The sequence below is a fragment of the Staurois parvus genome, unplaced genomic scaffold (assembly GCF_062004578.1).
Source record: "Staurois parvus isolate SC_StPar_1 unplaced genomic scaffold, SC_StPar_1.0 ptg001150l, whole genome shotgun sequence".
In the NCBI taxonomy this organism is placed as follows: domain Eukaryota; kingdom Metazoa; phylum Chordata; class Amphibia; order Anura; family Ranidae; genus Staurois; species Staurois parvus.
Window position 1 is genome coordinate 229,765 of NW_028318946.1, and position 22,266 is coordinate 252,030.

Here is a 22,266-nt window from a genome sequence, read left to right on the forward strand (position 1 = left end):
GGTCCACCTTACATTGGTGGTCATTTGGAGAAAGACCTTCTTACATTGCTGGTCAGTAGGAGAAGGTTCACCTTACATTGGTGGTCAATGGAAGAAGAGCCCTTTGGTGCTTAGTAGAAGGTCCACCCTACTTTGGTGGTCATTTGGAGAAAGACCTTCTTACATTGCTAGTCAGTAGGAGAAGGTCCACCTTACTTTGGTGGTCATTTGGAAAAGGACCTTCTTACTTTGGTGCTTAGTAGAAAGTCCACCTTACTTTGGTTGTCCTTTGGAGAAGGACCCTCTTACATTGCTGGTCAGTAGGGGAATATCCACCTTACTTTGCTGGTCATTTGGAGAAAGACCTTCTTACATTGCTGGTCAGTAGGAGAAGGTCCACCTTACTTTGGTGGTCATTTGGAGAAGGACCCTCTTACTTTGGTACTTAGTAGAAGGTCCACTTTACTTTGGTGGTCATTTGGAGAAGGACCTTCTTACATTGCTGGTCAGTAGGAGAAGGTCCACCTTACATTGGTGGTCAATGGAAGAAGGGCCCTCTTACTTTGGTGCTTAGTAGTAGGTCCACCTTTCGTTGGTGGTCAGTTGGAGAAAGACCTTCTTACATTGTTGGTCAGTAGGAGAAGATTCACCTTACATTGGTGGTCAATGGTAGAAGGGTCCTCTTACTTTGGTGCTTAGTAGAAGGTCCACCTTTTGTTGGTGGTCATTTGTAGAAAGACCTTCTTACATTGTTGGTGAGTAGGAGAAGGTCCACCTTACTTTGGTGGTCATTTGGAGAAGGACCCTCTTATTTTGGTGCTTAGTAGAAGGTACACCTCACTTTGGTGGTCATTTGGAGAAAGACCTTCTTACATTGCTGGTCAGTAGAAGAAGGTCCACCTTACATTGGTGGTCATTGGGAGAAGGGCCCTCTTACTTTGGTGCTTAGTAGAGGGTCCACCTTACTTTGGTGGTCATTTGGAGAAAGACCTTCTTACATTGCTGGTCAGTAGGAGAAGGTCCACCTTACTTTGGTGGTCATTTGGAGAAGGAACCTCTTACATTGGTGCTTAGTAGAAGGTCCACCTTACTTTGGTGGTCATTTGGAGAAAGACCTTCTTACATTGCTGGTCAGTAGGAGAAGGTCCACCTTACATTGGTGGTCATTGGGAGAAGGGCCCTCTTACTTTGGTGCTTAGTAGAAGGTCCACTTTACTTTGGTGGTCATTTGGAGAAAGATCTTCTTACATTGCTGGTCAGTAGGAGAAGGTCCACCTTACTTTGGTGGTCATTTGAAGAAGGAACCTCTTACTTCGGTGCTTAGTAGAAGGTCCACCTTACTTTGGTGGTCATTTGGAGAAAGACCTTCTTACATTGCTGGTCAGTAGGAGAAGGTCCACCTTACATTGGTGGTCATTGGGAAAAAGGCCCTCTTACTTTGGTGCTTAGTAGAAGGTCCACTTTACTTTGGTGGTCATTTGGAGAAAGACCTTCTTATATTGCTGATCAGTAGGAGAAGATTCACCTTACATTGGTGGTCAATGGAAGAAGAGCCCTCTTACTTTGGTGCTTAGTAGAAGATCCACCTTACGTTTGTGGTCATTTGGAGAAAGACCTTCTTACATTGCTGGTCAGTAGGAGAAGGTCCACCTTACTTTGGTGGTCATTTGGAGAAGGAACCTCTTACTTTGGTGCTTAGTAGAAGGTCCACCTTACTTTGGTGGTCATTTGGAGAAAGACCTTCTTACATTGCTGGTCAGTAGAAGAAGGTCCACCTTACATTGGTGGTCATTGGGAGAAGGGCCCTCTTACTTTGGTGCTTAGTAGAGGGTCCACCTTACTTTGGTGGTCATTTGGAGAAAGACCTTCTTACATTGCTGGTCAGTAGGAGAAGGTCCACCTTACTTTGGTGGTCATTTGGAGAAGGAACCTCTTACATTGGTGCTTAGTAGAAGGTCCACCTTACTTTGGTGGTCATTTGGAGAAAGACCTTCTTACATTGCTGGTCAGTAGGAGAAGGTCCACCTTACATTGGTGGTCATTGGGAGAAGGGCCCTCTTACTTTGGTGCTTAGTAGAAGGTCCACTTTACTTTGGTGGTCATTTGGAGAAAGATCTTCTTACATTGCTGGTCAGTAGGAGAAGGTCCACCTTACTTTGGTGGTCATTTGAAGAAGGAACCTCTTACTTCGGTGCTTAGTAGAAGGTCCACCTTACTTTGGTGGTCATTTGGAGAAAGACCTTCTTACATTGCTGGTCAGTAGGAGAAGGTCCACCTTACATTGGTGGTCATTGGGAAAAAGGCCCTCTTACTTTGGTGCTTAGTAGAAGGTCCACTTTACTTTGGTGGTCATTTGGAGAAAGACCTTCTTATATTGCTGATCAGTAGGAGAAGATTCACCTTACATTGGTGGTCAATGGAAGAAGAGCCCTCTTACTTTGGTGCTTAGTAGAAGATCCACCTTACGTTTGTGGTCATTTGGAGAAAGACCTTCTTACATTGCTGGTCAGTAGGAGAAGGTCCACCTTACTTTGGTGGTCATTTGGAGAAGGAACCTCTTACTTTGGTGCTTAGTAGAAGGTCCACTTTACTGTGGTGGTATTTGGAGAAAGACCTTCTTATATTGCTGATCAGTAGGAGAAGATTCACCTTACATTGGTGGTCAATGGAAGAAGAGCCCTCTTACTTTGGTGCTTAGTAGAAGGTCCACCTTACGTTGGTGGTCATTTGGAGAAAGTCCTGTAGTAGGTCTGCAGTCTCTGACCATCTCCTGTAGCATGTCTGCAGTCACCTCTGAAAAGGTTTCCTGACACCAAAAGAAAAAATGTGACAGGGGAGGGAGCTCCAGCGCACAGTCTGTGATTGACAGCCTTATCTCTCTTCCTGTGTGCTGTGTGAAGGGGAGGTGTGTCCCTTCCCTCCTGTCAGCTCTAAGAGCTCTTCTGAGTTCTGCATAGTGTAACTTCAGCTCCCTGCCCCCTGCTTTCTGAAAGCTCATACAAGCTGTATAAATTCTGGACTTTGAAGGGCTGTAGACAAAAGATGGTTGTAGATAAAAAAAGATGGCCTGCCCCTTTAATCCCCGGCGCCGACGCTTTGTGTCGCAGCTAAACACCTCGGAAAGACGATGAAACGCAGCCGCCATGTATCTCCATTCGCCGCACGGTCACGAGAGCTCATATATTATGGAGGATAAAAAGAAAAAAAGTCATAAAAAAATATCGGCGCCGTAAAATAGATTTTATTCACCCATTCATAATCCTTTAAGCAGCGAGTGAGTAAAATCTCTATTGATTAATAAATTCCAGCGAGAGATGCGATTTCGTTAGCAATCGGAGACGCCGGCAAACGGTGATTTACATAGAAAGTCTAGCCAGCTGCTCCTTCCTCTGCTCCCAGGTAAGTCGTCTCTGGAAGCAGATCCAAGTCTTCTCTTGCGCCTGGTTCACATATCTGCGTTTTTGTATGCGTTTTGCGGGAATGCAGCTTTTTAGAAAGGGTCAGGGACTTCTTTTCGCGCTGCGGTTTGCAGTTTTTTTGGACAATAGACTTCAATGGAACCGCATCTAAAACGCAAGTTTTGCATGCGTTTTTGTTGCGTTTTAGATGCTTTTTTTGTTGCATTTTAGACGCCTTTTTTGTTGCGTTTTAGATGCCTTTTTTGTTGCGTCTTAGACGATTTTTTTGTTACGATTTAGACGCCTTTTTGTTGCGTTTTAGATGCCTTTTCTTGTTGCGTTTTGGACGCCTTTTTTGTTGCATTTTAGATACCTTTTTTTGTTGCATTTTAGACGCCTTTTTTGTTGCGTCTAAACGCCCTTTTTGTCGCGTTTTAGACGCCTTTTTTTGTTACGTTTTAGACGCCTTTTTTTGTTACGTTTTAGACGCCTTTTTTTGTTGCCTTTTAGATGCCTTTGTTACGTTTTAGACGCCTTTGTTATGTTTTAGACGCCTTTTTTTGTTGTGTTTTAGACGCTTTTTTTGTTACGTTTTAGACGCTTTTTTTGTTGTGTTTTAGACGCCTTTTTTGTTGCGTTTAAGACGCCTTTTTTGTTGCGTTTAAGACACTTTTTTTGTTGCGTTTAAGACACTTTTTTTGTTACGGTTTAGATGCCTTTTTGTTGCGTTTTAGATGCGTTTTCTTGTTGCGTTTTAGACGCCTTTTTTGTTGCATTTTAAACAAAGAGACAACTTAGCCCTGGGTCACACCGCTGCGATTTCAGGTACAATTTGCGAATTGAAATCGCATCTAACGAATGTGGATGTCATCAGAAATTGCGCTGAAATTGCACACAAATCGTGCGATTTTAAATCGCAGTGGTGTGACCGGTGACTTAGTGCACAGTCACACTGCTGCGATTTCAGGCACGATTTGTGAAATTTAAATTGCATCTAACGAATGTGGATGTCAGCGTCTTAACACATGCGATTTGCTGCGGTGCGATTTCTGAAGTAGCTCTGGCATGACTTTTTCTGCAGTTTTGCTGCGATTTCACATACATAGAATATAATGGAAACCGCACTGCAAATGGCAAGAAATCGCTAAAAATCTTCATAAGTAGCAATAAAGTCTTCAGAAATCGCACTGAAATTGCATGCAAATCCTGCGATTTTAAAATCGCAGCGGTGTGACTGGTAACTTAGTGCCTGGTCACCAGTGCGATTTGCGAATTGAAATCGCACCTGAAATCACTTCTAATAATTATGAATATCAGTGTCTTAACCCGTGCGATTTGCTGCGGTGCGATTTCTAAAGTAGCTCTGGCATGACTTTTTCTGCAGTTTTGTTGCGATTTCAGGTGTGATTTCAACTCCCAAATCGCACCTGTATGACCAGGCACTAAGTCACCGGTCACACCGCTGCGATCTAAAATCGCGCGTTTTGCGTGCAATTTTTGAAGACTTTATTGATACTTGTGAAAATTTGCAACGATTTCTTGCAGTTTGTGGTGCGATTTCCATTATATTCTATGTATGTGAAATCGCAACACAACTGCAGAAAAAGTCATGCCAGAGCTACTCTAGAAATCGCACCGCAGCCAATCACACATGTTAAGACACCGACATTCACATTCATTAGATGCGATTTCAGCTGCGATTTCAACTCCCAAATTGCACCCGTATAACCAGGTACTTAGTCAGCGGTCACACCGCTGCAATTTAAAATCGCACGTTTTGTGTGCAATTTCAGTGAGATTTCAGCTGCGATTTTTAAAGATTTTATTGCTACTTGTGAAAATTTGCAACGATTTCTTGCGATTCGTAGTGCAATTTCCGTTATATTCTATGTATGAGAAATTGCAACAAAACTGCAGAAAAAGTCATATACTGTAAGAACTACTCTAGAAATTGCACTGCAGCAAATCGCACGTTAAGACACCGACATTCACATTAATTATATGCGATTTCAGGTGCGATTTCAACTCCCAAATCGCACCCGTATGACCACGTACTTAGTCACCGGTCACACTGCTGCGATCTAAAATTGCACGTTTTGTGTGCAAATTCAGCGCGATTTCAGGTGCAATTTTTGAAGACTTTATCGCTACTTGTGAAAATTTGCAACGATTTCTTGCGATTTGCAGTGCGATTTCAATTATATTCTATGTATGTGAAATCGCAGCAAAACTGCAGAAAAAGTCCTACAAGAACTACTCTAGAAATTGCACTGCAGCAAATCGCACGGGTTAAGACACTGACATTCACATTCATTAGATGCGATTTCAGGTGCGATTTCAGCGCCCAAATCGCACCCGTATGATCGGGTACTTAGTCACCGGTCACACCGGTGCGATCTAAAATCGCGCGTTTTGTGTGCAATTTCAGCGAGATTTCAGCTGCAATTTTTTAAGAGTTTATTGCTACTTGTGAAAATTTGCAAGGATTTCTTGCAATTTCAGCGCGTTTTCTGAAGACTTATTGCGACTTGAAGACTTTTGACAATTTCCTGCCATTTGCAGAGCGATTTCCATTGTATTCTATGAATGTGAAATCGCAACAAAACCGCAGAAAAAGTCATGCCAGAGCTACTTTAGAAATTGCGCCGCAGCAAATCGCATATTAAGACATTGACATTTACATTCGTTAGATGCGATTTCAGGTGCGATTTCAACTTTCAAGTCGCAATAAAGTAATCAAATCGCGCCATTTTAAATCGCGGTGGTGTGACCGATGACTTACTCTGATTTCACCGCACGCTGCGAGCTTCTCACAACGTGCGATAGAAGCTGCAGCCAGTCAGATAGAGCTCCGCCCCTTTTCCTGGCTGGAGGACGCCTCTTTCATTCGTTGGATTTCAGTACTTAAAGCAGAGCATGTGGGCGTTACCTATGTAAATCCAGCCCACTTAGGAACGCCCACCTCCTCCAGACTGGCACTCAGTCATCAAGGCATTTTTGAATAACTCCTCCCACTGGTTTCATCAGGACAGAAGGATCTTGAAAGGGGTGCTGTGATGTTTTTGTTTCCAGGAAGTCACGTACAACACCCACTAGCCCCTCCCACCAGCCGCGATCTGCCTGCATTGCATAGACAAGCACAGAGACCCGGTGACGACATCAGTTGTTAGTGGAACTCACCGTTGACGATGAGCGTCACCTCCCTCTCCCCCACGCCGATACGCGGGACGATGGCCTTGCAGATATACTGCCCGGCGTCCTCCTGACGTACAGACTTCAGAAAGAGCTGGTTGCTGTTACTTAACACCTGCAGACAAGGAGCAAAGAAAAAAGAGTCAACTCCCAACAGAACGAATGACGTACATCGAATCGAATATTCGATTCTAGAATTTGCAGATCTGTGGCTTCGTTTAAAAGAATCCCTGGCAATCCTGCCAGGGTGGTCCTTGCTTTGGGCACTTCCTGTGATAGGGTGACAACGGTCTGTCCCCATCTACTGACTGTGCTCCTGCGTTGTCACCAGGTCACATGGAGACTGCAAGTCTATGGAGGAATAGCCTGCTGCTTTCCCTCAGTTGGGGGTTTACATTTCCACAGAATGGGGCCCTGGACAAGGTAGCAGCTTTTGCACCCCACCTCACCCCTGTGATTGAAATTGGTAAGGTTTGCAATGGGCACAGGAAAGACATCCCATTTCCATTGTCTGTGCCAGTGGTCTCCAAACCGTGGCCCTTTGCTTACCTTTATCTGGCTCTTGAGGCCACTGACGCCAACGATGGGCCACTATTCTGTTCACTGACAACAAAAATGGGGCTCTATTCCTCCCACTTATACCAATGATATGGCACTATTCCTCCCACTGACACCAATGATGGGGCACTATTCCCCCCACTGACACCAATGATGGGGCACTATTCCTCCCACTGACACCAATGATGGGGCACTATTCCTCCCACTGACACCAATGATGGGGCACTATTCCTCCCACTGACACCAATGATGGGGCACTATTCCTCCCACTGACACCAATGATGGGGCACTATTCCTCCCACTGACACCAATGATGGGGCACTATTCCTCCCACTGACACCAATGATGGGGCACTATTCCTCCCACTGACACCAATGATGGGGCACTATTCCTCCCACTGACACCAATGATGGGTCACTATTCCTCCCACTGACACCGATGATGGGGCACTATTCCTCCCACTGACACCAATGATGGGGCACTATTCCTCCCACTGACACCAGTGATGGGGCACTATTCCTCCCACTGATACCAATGATGGGGTACTATTCTTCCCACTGACACCATCAATGGGACACAATTCCTTCCACTGACACCAATGATGGGGCACTATTCCTCCCACTGGCACCAATGATGGGGCACTATTCCTCCTACTGACACCAATGATAGGGTACTATTCCTCCCACTGACACCAATGATGGGGCACTATTCCTCCCACTGACACCAATGATGGGGTACTATTCCTCCCACTGATACCAATGATGGGACACTGTTCCCCCAACTGCAACAATGATGGGGCATTATTCCTTCCACTGACACCAATTATGGGGCACTATTCTTCCCACTGATACCAATGATGGGGCACTATTCCTTCCACTGACACCAACGATGGGCCACAATTCCTCCCACTGACACCAACGATGAGCCACTATTCCTCCTACTCACACCACTGATGGGGCACTATTCTTTCCACTGACACCACTGATGAGGCACCATTCCTCCCACTGATACAAATGATGGGACACTATTCCTCCCACTGACACCAACGATGGGCCACTATTCTTCCCACTGGCATCAGTGATCGGGCACTATTCCTCCCACTGACACCAACAATGGGCACGATTTCTCCTCCTAATACCACAGATGGGGCATTGTTTTCAGTCTGCCCACCCTAATATCTGAAGGACTCTTTGTTTAGAAATGTTGGATATCTATGGTCTATACTTGTAAGGGGGTGTTAGGAAATACATAGCGAGTGAGTTACAGGGTGGGAGGAGTTCAGATGGAGAGTGAAAGGAGGTATGAGCTCAACTCTGTAGTTGGCCTCCATGGGACTTGGCCCTTCCTGCAACCTGTAACCTTCCAATATCTGCCTGGGCAATACCTGGAGACGTCCTGACACCCTGAGAAGGACTGGGGTGAGGGACAGGGCAAGGAGAAGACCTTACTGGGAAAAGTGAGGACCACAGTCAACCTTCGGGGTAAGAAGCTAAAGATGGAACCAGGGGCGGACTGACCATTTGGAAACTTGGGAACTGCCCGAGGACCCGGGGTCAGTAGGGGGCCCCATGAGATGCCCCTGGTACCTTTTTCATAGGCTTTTTTGAGTTTGGGCAAGGACACAGGGGCCCCATGATCCCCTATTACCCGGGGGCCCCATGAGTTGTCAGTCCGCCCCTGGATGGAACCTACAATTCTCTAAGCTGATATGTAACCTAATGGAATTGGATGCGTTGAGCTCACAATGTCTGTATTACGTATGCCCGGTCGTTGCCCACCTTGACGTTGGAAAGTCAAGTTGTTGTAAATGGACTCCTCTCCGTTCTTACTTGTAGTCCATTTGAGAAGTGGTTAACCAGTCCAGCCGGGAGCACGTGGGGTAGAGTGTGGGACATGAAGCTGGATGAGTGCTAAAGAGGTGGCTCCCTGTGATAACGGGGACATACTAACGTAAAAACGGGCAGCAAGGCCTGTTGGTGGTGCCCATGTATGGCCTACGTTGGAATGGCCCTGTCACGGATCCACCAAATACCAACTGCCTCCACTCTACAGTGGGGCAAAAAAGTATTTAGTCACCACCAATTGTACAAGTTCTCCCACTTACAAAGACGAGAGAGGCCTGTAATTGGCATCATAGGTAGACCTCAACTATGAGAGACAAAATGAGAAAACAAATCCAGACAATCACATTGGCTGATCTGGAAAGAATTTATTTGCAAATTATGGTGGAAAATAAGTATTTGGTCAATATAAAAAGTTCCTCTCAATACTTTGTTATATATCCTTTGTTGGCAATGACAGAGGTCAGACGTTTCCTGTAAGTCTTCACAAGGTTGGCACACACTGTTGCTGGTATGTTGGCCCATCCTCCATGCAGATCTCCTCTAGAGCTGTGATGTTTTGGGGCTGTCGCTGGGCAACACGGACTTTCAACTCCCTCCAAAGGTTTTCTATGGGGTTGAGATCTGGAGACTAGCTAGGCCACTCCAGGACCTTGAAATGCTTCTTACGAAGCCACTCCTTCGTTGCCCGGGCGGTATGTTTGGGATCATTGTCATGTTGGAAGACCCAGCCACGTTTCATCTTCAATGCCCTTGCTGATGGAAGGAGGTTTGCACTCAAAATCTCACGATACGTGGCCCCATTCATTCTGTCCTGTACATGGATCAGTCGTCCTGGTCCCTTTGCGGAGAAACAGCCCCAAAGCATGATGTTGCCACCCCCATGCTTCACAGTAGGTATGGTGTTCTTTGGATGCAACTCAGCATTCTCTCTCCTCCAAACACGACGAGTTGTGTTTCTACCAAACAGTTCTATTTTGGTTTCATCTGACCATATGACATTCTCCCAATCCTCTTCTGGATCATCCAAATGCTCTCTAGCAAACTTCAGACGGGCCCCGGACATGTACTGGCTTAAGCAGGGGGACACGTCTGGCACTGCAGGATCTGAGTCCCTGGCGGCGTAGTGTGTTACTGATGGTAGCCTTTGTTACGTTGGTCCCAGCTCTCTGCAGGTCATTCACTAGGTCCCCCCGTGTGGTCCTGGGATTTTTGCTCACCGTTCTTGTGATCATTTTGACCCCACAGGGTGAGATCTTGCGTGGAGCCCCAGATCGAGGGAGATTATCAGTGGTCTTGTATGTCTTCCATTCTCTAATTATTGCTCCCACCGTTGATTTGTTCACACCAAGCTGCTTGCCTATTGCAGATTCAGTCTTCCCAGCCTGGTGCAGGTCTACAATTTTGTTTCTGGTGTCCTTCGACAGCTCTTTGGTCTTCACCATAGTGGAGTTTGGAGTGTGACTGTTTGAGGTTGTGGACAGGTGTCTTTTATACTGATAACAAGTTCAAACAGGTGCCATTGATACAGGTAATGAGTGCAGGACAGAGGAGCCTCTTAAAGAAGAAGGTACAGATCTGTGAGAGCCAGAAATCTTGCTTGTTTGTAGGTGACCAAATACTTATTTTCCACCATAATTTGCAAATAAATTCTTTCCAAATCAGCCAATGTGATTGTCTGGATTTGTTTTCTCATTTTGTCTCTCATAGTTGAGGTCTACCTATGATGCCAATTACAGGCCTCTCTCATCTTTGTAAGTGGGAGAACTTGTACAATTGGTGGTGACTAAATACTTTTTTGCCCCACTCTACGTCCTCCATTGTTTTATGGTAGGACATCCACCAGGCCTTAGCCTTTTGCCTAGGTTGCACTGTGGATAATCCAGCTCCAACTCCAGAAAACTCATGCTCTTGAAATTCCTCCAACAGCAATTTGTGGACCAGCCTTCCATCACATGTAGTCACTGTCAAAAAAAAGCTCATCATCTAGCCGGTTCTCCGGGACGAGTTTATTAAGTTCAACGCAAACATAACTCGAGGCATTCCAGATACAAAAAAAAAAAACCCAGCTCCTACTTTGTCGAACTTAATGAAACTCCAAAGGTTTTATTGAAGATGCGGCTGGATGCTGACCTCTTTTTTTTTTTCCCGCGACTGAAAATTGATGTACGCGTCTCATTAAAAATAAATGCAAACAATACACAAGAACATGTTGCAAGCTGCCGGTTGCTTGAGGACCTAATATTTCAAATGGGTTTGCTGCAGCAGCTGTTAGAAAACTACTGAGCATTTTCCAACTTGGTTCACTCAGATCCTCTGATGGTCAGTCATTTTGGTGCGAAATCTAAGTTTTTCTCAGCAGTGTCTACAAATATAAAAAATGCTGAGTGGTTTTCTGAGAGTCAATATTTCGGTCGGCATTGTCTACAAATTCAGTGTTACTGTAGCTACTTCAATCCTTTCCTACCAAGGATACAATGAAACAGAAACATGGGGGGGACTGTAGACAGTATGGAGCCAGCCAATAGTGTGTAAGGAGGGTAGGGGTCATATAGTGTAAGGTCCACCTTACATTGATGGTCATTGGCAGAAGGACTCTCTTACACTGGTGGTTAATAGGAGCATGTCCACCTGAATTCAATGGTCACTAGGAGAAGGACCCTCTTACATGGGTAGTCAGTAGGAGAAGGCCCACCTTACATTAGTGGTCAGTAAGAGGAGGTCCACCTTACATTTCTGGTCATTAGTGAAGGTCCTCTTTACATTTGTGTTCAGTAGGAGACTGTCTACTGTACATTTGTGGTCATTGGGAGAAGGTCCACCTTACATTAGTGGTCAATAGGAGAAGGTCCACCTTACATTGATGGGTATTGGCAGAAGGGCTCTCTTGCACTGGTGGTTAATAGGAGCATGTCCACCTTAAATCAATGATCACTAGGAAAAGGACACTGGTATATGGGTAGTCAGTAGGAGAAGGTCCACCTTACATTGATGGTCATTGGCAGAAGGGTTCTCTTACACTGCTGGTTAAAAGGAGCAATATCCACCTTAATTCAATGGTCACTAGGAGAAGGACCCTCTTATATGGGTAGTTATTAAGAGAAGGCCCACCTTACATTAGTGATCATTCAGAGGAGGTCCACCTTACATTAGTGATCATTCAGAGGAGGTCCGCCTTACATTAGTGGTCAGTAAGAGGAGGTCCACCTTACATTTCTGGTCATTAGTGAAGGTCCTCTTTACATTCGTGTTCAGTAAGAGACTGTCTACTGTACATTTGTGGTCATTGGGAGAAGGTCCACCTTACATTAGTGCTCAATAGGAGAAGGTCCACCTTACATTGATGGTCATTGGCAGAAGAGCTCTTACACTGGTGGTTAAAAGGAGAATGTCCACCTTAATTCAATGGTCACTAGGAGAAGGACCCTCTTATATGGGTAGTCAGTAGGAGAAGGCCCACCTTACATTAGTGGTCATTCAGAGGAGGTCCACCTTACATTAGTGGTCAGTAAGAGGAGGTACACCATACATTTCTGGTCATTATTGAAGGTCCTCTTTACATTCTTGTTCAGTAGGAGAAGGTCTACTGTACATTTGTGGTCATTGGGAGAAAGTCCACCTTACTTTAGTGGTCAATAAGAGAAGGTACACCTTACATTGATGGTCATTGGCAGAAGGGCTCTTTTACACTGGTGGTTAATAGGAGCATGTCCACCTTAATTCAATGGTCACTAGGAGAAGGACCCTCTTATATGGGTAGTCAGTAGGAGAAGGCCCACCTTACATTAGTGGTCATTCAGAGGAGGTCCACCTTACATTAGTGGTCAGTAAGAGGAGGTCCACCTTACATTTCTGGTCATTATTGAAGGTCCTCTTTACATTCGTGTTCAGTAGGAGACTGTCTACTGTACATTTGTGGTCATTGGGAGAAGGTCCACCTTACATTGATGGTCATTGACAGAAGGGTTCTCTTACACTGGTGGGTAATAGGAGCATGTCCACCGTAATTCAATGGTCACTAGGAGGAGGACACTGTTATATGGGTAGTCAGTAAGAGAAGGCCCACCTTACATTAGTGGTAGTGGTCATTCAGAGGAAGTCCAGCTTACATTAGTGGTTATTCAGAGGAGGTCCACCTTACATTAGTGGTCAGTAAGAGGAGGTCCACCTTACATTAGTGGTCAGTAAGAGGAGGTCCACCTTACATTAGTGGTCAGTAAGAGGAGGTCCACCTTACATTAGTGGTCAGTAAGACGAGGTACACCATACATTTCTGGTCATTAGGGAAGGTCCTCTTTACATTCGTGTTCAGTAGGAGAAGGTCCACTGTACATTTGTGGTCATTGGGAGGATTGCGTAAATATCCGAGAAGCAGAAATTGCTAGTTTCTTACGGAACCCCTAGCGACCTAAGGGGAAACCCTGGTTAAGAAATGCGAGGTATGGTGGCACGGTGTGCTACAAACATACTTGTTTAGAAAACAGGACTTTATGGGTATCAATACTTGGAAGGCTCCTATCTCCTACGAAACGTCCACCCTCCCGACCCCATACATGGGATGGTGTTGGAATGAGTTCCTGATTATCCTCGTTTACAAAAAAAGGGCAATAGTTGATCATGGGGCCCCTGTGTCCTTTCCCAAACTCAAAAAAGCCTATGAAAAAGGTACCAGGGGCATCTCATGGGGCCCTCGGGCAGTGCCTGAGTTTCCAAATGGTCAGTCCGCCCCTGGGGGTGAAAGTGTCTGTACTGGAAGTGGTTAAGACATCCCCGAGGAGGACTTACTTTCACGTCAAGATATGGAACCTCCAATGTTAGATTTTTTTTTTAATCAATCTCAAACAAAATCCCAACCACTGAACAAAAATTGTGGCACCGTGCCTGTGCGGGGTTCTATGAGGCTGGCCATACTTTGCACCATGGCAGAACCTCTTTCTGGTGGCCCTACCATGACTGAAGCCCTAGTAGATAAAGTTGAAAGGTCTAACTCACCCCATCCGTTCCTTTCTTGGACCACGTCAAGGTCAGAGGAGGGTTTCCGGTCCAAAAACAGGTCAGCGTGGCGTCGGAGCCGATATCCGTCACGGTAGGCTTGGGCTCGACCACAATACGCGGGGCGACTGTAGAGAGGAGATGCCTCATTAGTAGGATTCCCCCAGGCACTGACATCAAGTGGAAGAGAGGCTGGGGCGAGTGCCGGCTCTTAAAATAGAAATTCCCCGTTCCACGTCAGGGGTATTGAGCATTACTTATTCATGCCCCACTATATTACCGAGGCGAGAAAATACGTTCTATATCAAAAGCCGATCACTAGAGACATGGATTCCCTCACCGTCTTCAAAAGAATAAGGAATGTGTTTTCTAATCTAGCAGAATTTTTTTTTTTTCACGTTAAGAACTCAAAAAAAAAAGAAAAAGAAAAAGAAAAAAAAAAGAAAAAAATTCCAATGTCCTCTTTTAAGGCATACTTTTATTTCCAAAATGGCTTCAAACAGGAGAGACGACACACGTAGGGGGCCATCGATTGATCTGCGAGGAAGGTCTCCTTCCTGTTGTGTTTAATCCGCCATTTGCCGTAAAGTAGAATTAAAGGAAAAACTTTTTTTCATCCCGGATAGTAAGGGAGGGTTACATTTTTTTTTTTGCCATCTGAGTCCTCATTGGGGAGATTTCCCTTTACTTCCTGTCCCATAGACACAACAGGAAGTGAGGGGAAATCTCTCCAAAGTGAGGGAATCCCAGAACTAGTGTTCCTTCTATTCACCGTTCTGGTGACAAAGAAAAAGAAAAAAAAAATCTAATGTCCTCTTTTAAGGCGTACTTTTATTTCCAAAATGGCTTCAAACAGGAGGGACGACACACGTAGGGGGCCACCAATTGATCTGCGAGTAAGGTCTCCTTCCTGATGTGTTTAATCCGCCATTTGCGGTAAAGTAGAACTAAAGGAAAAACTTTTTTTCATCCCGGATAGTAAGGGAGGGTTACGTTTTTTTTTTTGCCATTTGAGTCCTCATTGGGGAGATTTCCCTTTACTTCCTGTCCCATAGACACAACAGGAAGTGAGGGGAAATCTCTCCAAAGTGAGGGAATCCCAGAACTAGTGTTCCCGCTATTCACCGTTCTGGTGACAAAAAAAAAGACAAAGAAAAAAAAAAAGTTTAATGTCCTCTTTTACGGCATACTTTTATTTCCAAAATGGCTTCAAACAGGAGGGACGACACACGTAGGGGGTCACCAATTGATCTGCGAGGAAGGTCTCCTTCCTGTTGTGTTTAATCTGCCATTTGCCATAAAGTAGAACTAAAGGAAAAACTTTTTTTCATCCCGGATAGTAAGGGAGGGTTAAATTTTTTTTTTTGCCATCTGAGTCCTCATTGGGGAGATTTCCCTTTACTTCCTGTCCCATAGACACAACAGGAAGTGAGAGGAAATCTCTCCAAAGTGAGGAAATCCCAGAACTAGTGTTCCCTCTATTCACCGTTCTGGTGACAAACCAAAATTTTGGATTTTATTTTCACTCTCAGGGATGACAATCGCCAGGACAAATCGAGAGGGTGACACGTGCGGGGCCACAAGTACAATGCAGAACTGCCGCTCCCGCCTCGTGTGAGATGACACCCAGCGACCGTTCAGGCAGGGAGGAGAGGAGGCCTGGCTTCAAGAAGAGGAGGAAGCCAGCGGGAGCGAGGAATCAGGAAAATATTTTACCATTACTCATCATCCCCTTGGCAAAATGAGCAGATCACCCTTGTCTGATGTGGTTTTTTCCTGTGATCGGCAGCTCCATCTAGTGGTCATAATGTGGTATTTTTCTAAGAAACCGCAATCAGGAAAATACTGCATTAGGGCCACTAGATGGAAATAACAATCATATGCATATTGAATTTAAAAAAAAAAAATAAAAAAAAAATAAAATAAATTATATATATATATATATACACACACATTGTGTACCATAATCAGGAAAATACCTCATTAGGGCCACTAGATGGAAATAATGATCATAGGTAATAATCAGATTTGAAAAAATATAAAAGGAAAAAAACAAAACAAAAATAAATAAATATATATATATATATATGTGTGTGTTTATTTCCTGTGATCATCAGCTCTATCTATTGGTCACAACACTGTATCTTCCTAAAATACCACAATCAGGAAAATACCTCATTCTGGCCACTAGATGGAAGTATAATATATATAGTTGTAAATTATATACGTATAACATTATTTATATACTTTTTTTTTTCAATAAACCTAAAAGGGCCTATTTGTATTATATACACACACAGCCAACATCATCTAGTGCTTTCCTCTCTGACCTGACCGTCCCTGACCCCGCCCCTTTAAGATAGAGCTCCGCCTCATTTCCTGGCTGGAGGACGGCCAGCGTCATCTAGCACCTTCCTTCCCAGCCTGGCCCCACCCCTTTCATTCATCGGATGTCAATCACGAAGGCAGAACCCGCATATAATATACGGAAAACTCACACTGGACATCCACCAAGGTGCTGACATTGGTGCTCCCGACTTCGTTGTGTACTTCGCAGGAGACGGGCTCCGTGAAGAAGGTGTAATCCACCTGCGCCTCGTATGTGCTCTCCTTGGCTCCCTCGATGATCACGCCTCCCTTGGCCCACCTAGAAAACAAGGCAGTGGTCAGAATCCGTGGCATCCTATAGAGGCACGCATAGCAATCCCCATATTGTGTCCAATATGTGTCTTTCCTCTGATTGTCAGCTCCATCTAGTATTCTATTCTTTTTTTTCTACTCTCTTTTATTCTTTTTGAAATTAAAATTTTGGAAGAAAGCTATATTCTATTTTATAGTTCTTTATTTTCTGTCCTATTCTTTTAGTTTCTCTTTTCTTCTATTTTAATCTATTCTATTCTTTTAGTTTCTCATCGCTTCTCTTCTATTTTCATCTATTCTATTCTTTTAGCTTCTCTTCTATTTTCATCTATTCTATTCTTTTAGCTTCTCTTCTATTTTCATCTATTCTATTCTTTTAGCTTCTCTTCTCTTTGAATCTATTCTTTTCTTTTAGTTTCTCGTCGCTTTCTATTTTAATCTATTCTATTCTTTTAGTTTCTTTTCTCTTCTATTCTATTTTAATCTATTGTATTCTTTTAGTTTCTCTTCTTTTCTCTTTGGATCTATTCTATTCTTTTAGTTTATTTTCTCTTCTATTCTATTTTATTCTTTTCTATTCTTTTAGCTTCTCTTCTCTTTGAATCTATTCTATTCTTTTAGCTTCTCTTCTCTTTGAATCTATTCTATTCTTTTAGTTTCTCTTCTATTTTAATCTATTCTATTCTTTTAGTTTCTCTTCTATTTTAATCTATTCTTTTCTTTTAGTTTCTCATCTCTTCTCTTCTATTTTGATCTATTCTATTCTTTTAGCTTCTCTTCTCTTTGAATCTATTCTATTCTTTTAGTTTCTCTTCTATTTTAATCCATTCTATTCTTTTATCTTCTCTTCTGTTTGAATCTATTCTATTCTTTTAGCATCTCTTCTATTTTAATCTATTCTATTCGTTTAGTTTCTCTTCTATTTTAATCTATTCTATTCTTTTAGCTTCTCTTCTCTTTGAATCTATTCTATTCTTTTAGTTTCTCTTCTTTTCTATTTTAATCTATTCTATTCTTTTAGTTTCTCTTCTTTTCTATTTTAATATATTCTATTTTTTTAGTTTCTTTCCTCTTCTATTCTATTTTAGTGTTTTCTATTCTTTTAGCTTCTCTTCTATTTTAATCTATTCTATTCTTTTAGTTTCTCTTCTCTTCTATTTTAATCTATTCTATTCTTTTAGCTTCTCTTCCCTTTGAATCTATTCTATTCTGTTAGTTTCTCTTCTTTTCTATTTAATCTATTCTATTCTTTTAGTTTCTTGTCTCTTCTCTTCTATTTTAATCTATTCTATTATTTTAGTTTCTTTTCTCTTCTATTCTATTTTAGTCTTTTCTATTCTTTTAGCTTCTCTTCTATTTTAAACTATTCTATTCTTTTAGTTTCTCTTCTCTTCTATTCTTTTAGTTTCTCTTTTCTTCTATTTTAAGCTATTGTATTCTTTTAGTTTCTCATCTCTTCTGTTCTCTTTGAATCTATTCTATTCTTTTAGTTTCTCATCTCTACTCTTCTATTTTGATCTATTCTATTCTTTTAGTTTCTCTTCTATTTTAATCTCTTCTATTCTTTTAGTTTCTCTTCTCTTCTATTTTAATCTGTTCTATTCTTTTAGTTTTGTCTTCTCTTCGTGATTTTGAAAGAGGGTCAGGGACTTCTCTCCTGCATTTCTCACGCATTGAAATAAATGGCCCGCCCTACGCAGCATCGCCCCTGCACGGCGTATATGGAGCCTAACATGCGTCGTTGCATTGCATCAAAGGCACGTTGCGTCACGCGTTAAAGCGCGTTGCGCTAAGTAAGCCTGCGCGTTGCCGCTTTAAACACGGCGCACATTTTGGAACGGACAAGCGCCAATTGGCCTCTTGCAGTCGGTACCGTCGAGGTTATGAGCGGGGCCATCCTATAGCGCGGCGCGCCACTAATCCTGTAGGACGCCTCTCCCTCCCCTCCACCCGTCTCCGCACTACACAAACACGCAGTGGAGAACAGGCGCTCTTGAAGGCGGCGATAAATAAAACATTAATACACCCGTTTGGTTTAAATATGCATGACTGTAAAACAGAAGCAGTTGGCAGTAAACAGCGTCGTAAAATAAAAAGGCATTAAATTCCTCAGATAAGGTGTTTAATGGACAGCCCAGGCCTGCCACCGCTACACTTGTAAATTCCACCACGAGCGATCGTAACCGGGAAAGCAAGATTGATTTTTTTTTTTTCCCAGCTTTAAACGGCTCGGGAACTCCAGACAAAACCGCTTTGATTGAAATCTACTCCTCAACAGCCTCAAAGGATAGGAACCCACGTCGCAAACCCAGATATTACCTTGTGAAAGTAGCAGTGACATCATCGCCGTGCTGAGCATAGCCTGGGCAGAGAGCAGAGCTGTGGGAGGGGCCCTGCAGGCTCCACCCAATACAGACATGCTGCAGCCACGGTTAGAGATGTGCATGACGGGGAACTGTGTTTCGTTTCGGATTCGTTCGATAAGTTAATAATTTCAATTTGTCATATTTGTTATATTAGAACGATTCGTTTTCGGAATTTGTGTCGTATATTCGTTATTTTTAAATCAATTCAGAAGACAGCTATATTCGTTCTTTTTATTCTATTCTATTTTTTCCTAATCTATTCTATTCTTTTATTTTCTATTCTATTCTCTTCTCTTCTATTGTATTCTATTATTTTGCTTTCTATTCTTTTCTATTGCATTCTATGATTTTGTTTTCTATTCTATGCTATTTTCTTTTCAATTATTTTTTATTCTATTCTATTTTTTCCTAATCTGTTCTATTCTTTTATTTTCTGTTCTCTTCTGTTGTATTCTATTATTTTGTTTTCTATTCTATTTTCTATTCAATTATTTTTGATTCTATTCAATTTTTTCCTAATCTCTTCTATTCTTTTATGTTCTACTATTTTCTATTGTATTCTATTCTTTTATTTTCTATTCTTTTCTATTGTATTCTATTCTTTTATTTTCTATTCTTTTCTATTTTATTCTATTTTCTTTTCTATTATTTTCTTTTTTTATTCTATTCTTTTATTTCCTATTCTCTTCTCTTCTATTGTTATATTCAATTCCTTTATTCCTTTATTTTCTATTCTATTATATTGCTGTATTCTATTCTTTTATTTTCTATTCTTTTCTATTTTATTCTATTCTTTTCTGTGCTATTCTTTTCTATTCTATTCTTTTTTTTCTATTCTAATATTTTCTACTATTTTATTTTTTCTTATATTCTTTTATATTTCTTATATTCTTATATTCTATATTCCGCGGAAAATTTTACCAGACATGCAGCAAGCCCACCGAATGCTACGCGCTCAAGCAAACGGGGAGGCGTCGCAAATGAAAGCGGCTGTGGCACTTTGGTCTGCAAACATGGGGTCACAGCCTGTCAATAGCCTCTGAAGTATGATCCGAACTCGGATCGGGCTTCAGAGGAGAGGAAGATTTAGATGCACATCTAAATCTACTCATAGAAAGTCAAACGATTGTTCTAAAAATGGACAAAATTCTACTGGGGTCCCGTCCCATACATGCATTATATTTTAATAATTATTTATTGATTTATTTTTATAATAATTTTTTTTATAATAATAATATTTTATAAAATATAACATTTTATTATTTTATAAAATATGTTATTAACTATAATAATTATAACTATATATTTTTATTATTAATATTATTATTATATTATAACAATTAATTATTTTAAAATATATTATTTTATTATTTTATAAAATATATTATTAACTATAATCATTTTTTTATAATAATTATTTATTTTTATTATTATTATAACAACTATTTATTTTTAAAAATATATTATTTTATAAAATATATTATTAACTATAATAATTTTTTTATAATAATTATTTATTTTTATTATTATAACAATTATTTATTTTTAAAAATATATTATTTTATTATTTTATAAAATATATTATTAACTATAATATTTTTTTTAATAATAATTATTTATTTTTATTATTATTGTAACAATTATTTATTTTTAAAAATATATTATTGTATTATTTTATAAAATATATATTATTAAATATAATAATTTTTTAATAATAATTATTTATTTTTATATATTTATTACCGACTAGTAAATATCTAAAAAATCCCGCAACGTTCCCATTGGAAGTCATTTGGCTGAAAACGAACCTGTATCCTTTGATGGTTGGATTGGCAGTGGCCATACAGGAAAAGCGGACCCTTTCGCCCTCCAGCACGGTTTGCGGTTGGATAGATAGGGTGACCGTTGGTGGATCTGTCGAGGAAAGAGAGAGAAAACCATCACACAAGGATGCCAAAGTGACCCTAAAATGTATCTAAAGCCTCCCCAACATCATATATTAAAGATGCAAATCCTTAGGTGTGGCGACTGCATTCATTTTCTTTTTTTTCCAGGCTTTTCTGATGGTCCTGCCGGTAACACACTTCCTATCCTAGGGTGACAACGCTCGCTTACTGTACCGTATCCATGGACAGTTGTCACCCTAGGACAGGAAGTGTGTTAGGACGTTAGAAAACCTTCCTGGGTGGAGGAGGTGCCCCTTAGTCCACGGGGAGACCTGCCACGGTGTGGTCAGAAAATGTCGGTCGGCAATGCCATCTTTTCACTTCCGTTCCTGGAACATTACTGTACAGGCTCAGATCTCTGGCTTTCTACTGACCGGGGTAAGATGTCTCCCAGGCTCTCTGTTGTCCCTCTTTGCTGGAATCTTGACCCCATCCCCTATTTCTGCTCTTGAAAGGTAGGTCCCAATCGAACTGGCGCCATTTAGACCAATAGGCAACCTATGGACATGGGCAAGCCTAGGAACTTGCCGGATCTCTGCCGGAAATACCGACTTTTCACTTCAGTTTCCAGGTCACTACTGGATGGGCTCAGTTCTCCAGCATTGGGATGGTTAGGATGAAGCCAACTCTGAGCTCTCTGCTGCCCCTTCTATTCGGCTCGAGACTTGCCCCCATCCCCTCTTACTCCTACTCTTGAGAGGTGCTCCCCAATTGAACTGGCGCCATTTAGACCAATAGGTAACCTATGTATATGGGCATGCCTAGGAACTTGCCGGATCTCTGCCGGCTTTTCACTTCAGTTTCCAGCTCATTTTTGGATGGGCTCAGTTCTCCAGTATTGTGATGCTTAGGATGAAGCCAAACCTGAGCTCTCTGTTGCCCCTTCTATTCAGCTCGAGACTTGCCCCCATCCCCTCTTACTCCTACTCTTGAGAGGTGCGCCCCAATTGAACTGGCGCCATTTAGACCAATAGCTAACCTATATACATGGGCATATAAGAGCTTGCTGGATCTCAGGTGGCTTTTCACTTCAGTTACCGGTTCATTACTGGCCTGGATTTTGGTGAAGCCACCCCCCGGGCTCTCTGCTGCCCCTCTTATCCGGCTCAAGACTTAACCCCCTCCACTCCTATTTCTACCCTTGACAGGTGTGCCCCAATTGGCTCGGGGACCCGGTGGAGAGGATTGGTGCAGCGGCAGGTCACATGGGCACGTAAAATGAAGCAAAGCAGAAAGTGTGGAAATTGGGGATCATTTTCCTTCCTCCTACTAACACCGAGACAGCGCCATTTTAATTCCTTCCAGTGACACCCCCAATGCAGCCGAATTTTTATTCCTTCCCAGAACCCCGGTA

General features: G+C 42.2%; 1 protein-coding gene across 1 annotated transcript in view; it reads right to left on the reverse strand.

Moving 5' to 3' along the window:
- KIRREL1 (kirre like nephrin family adhesion molecule 1) overlaps positions 1–22,266 on the reverse strand; it is a 336,552-nt gene that overhangs the window by 38,269 nt on the left and 276,017 nt on the right. Inside the window, exons 6-9 of the mRNA XM_089659346.1 lie at positions 20,775–20,880; positions 16,459–16,607; positions 13,961–14,088; positions 6,558–6,684 (exon numbers count right to left, since the gene is read on the reverse strand). Coding sequence (XP_089515472.1) covers positions 6,558–6,684; positions 13,961–14,088; positions 16,459–16,607; positions 20,775–20,880 — 510 coding nt within the window. The remainder of the gene's footprint in view (positions 1–6,557; positions 6,685–13,960; positions 14,089–16,458; positions 16,608–20,774; positions 20,881–22,266) is intronic.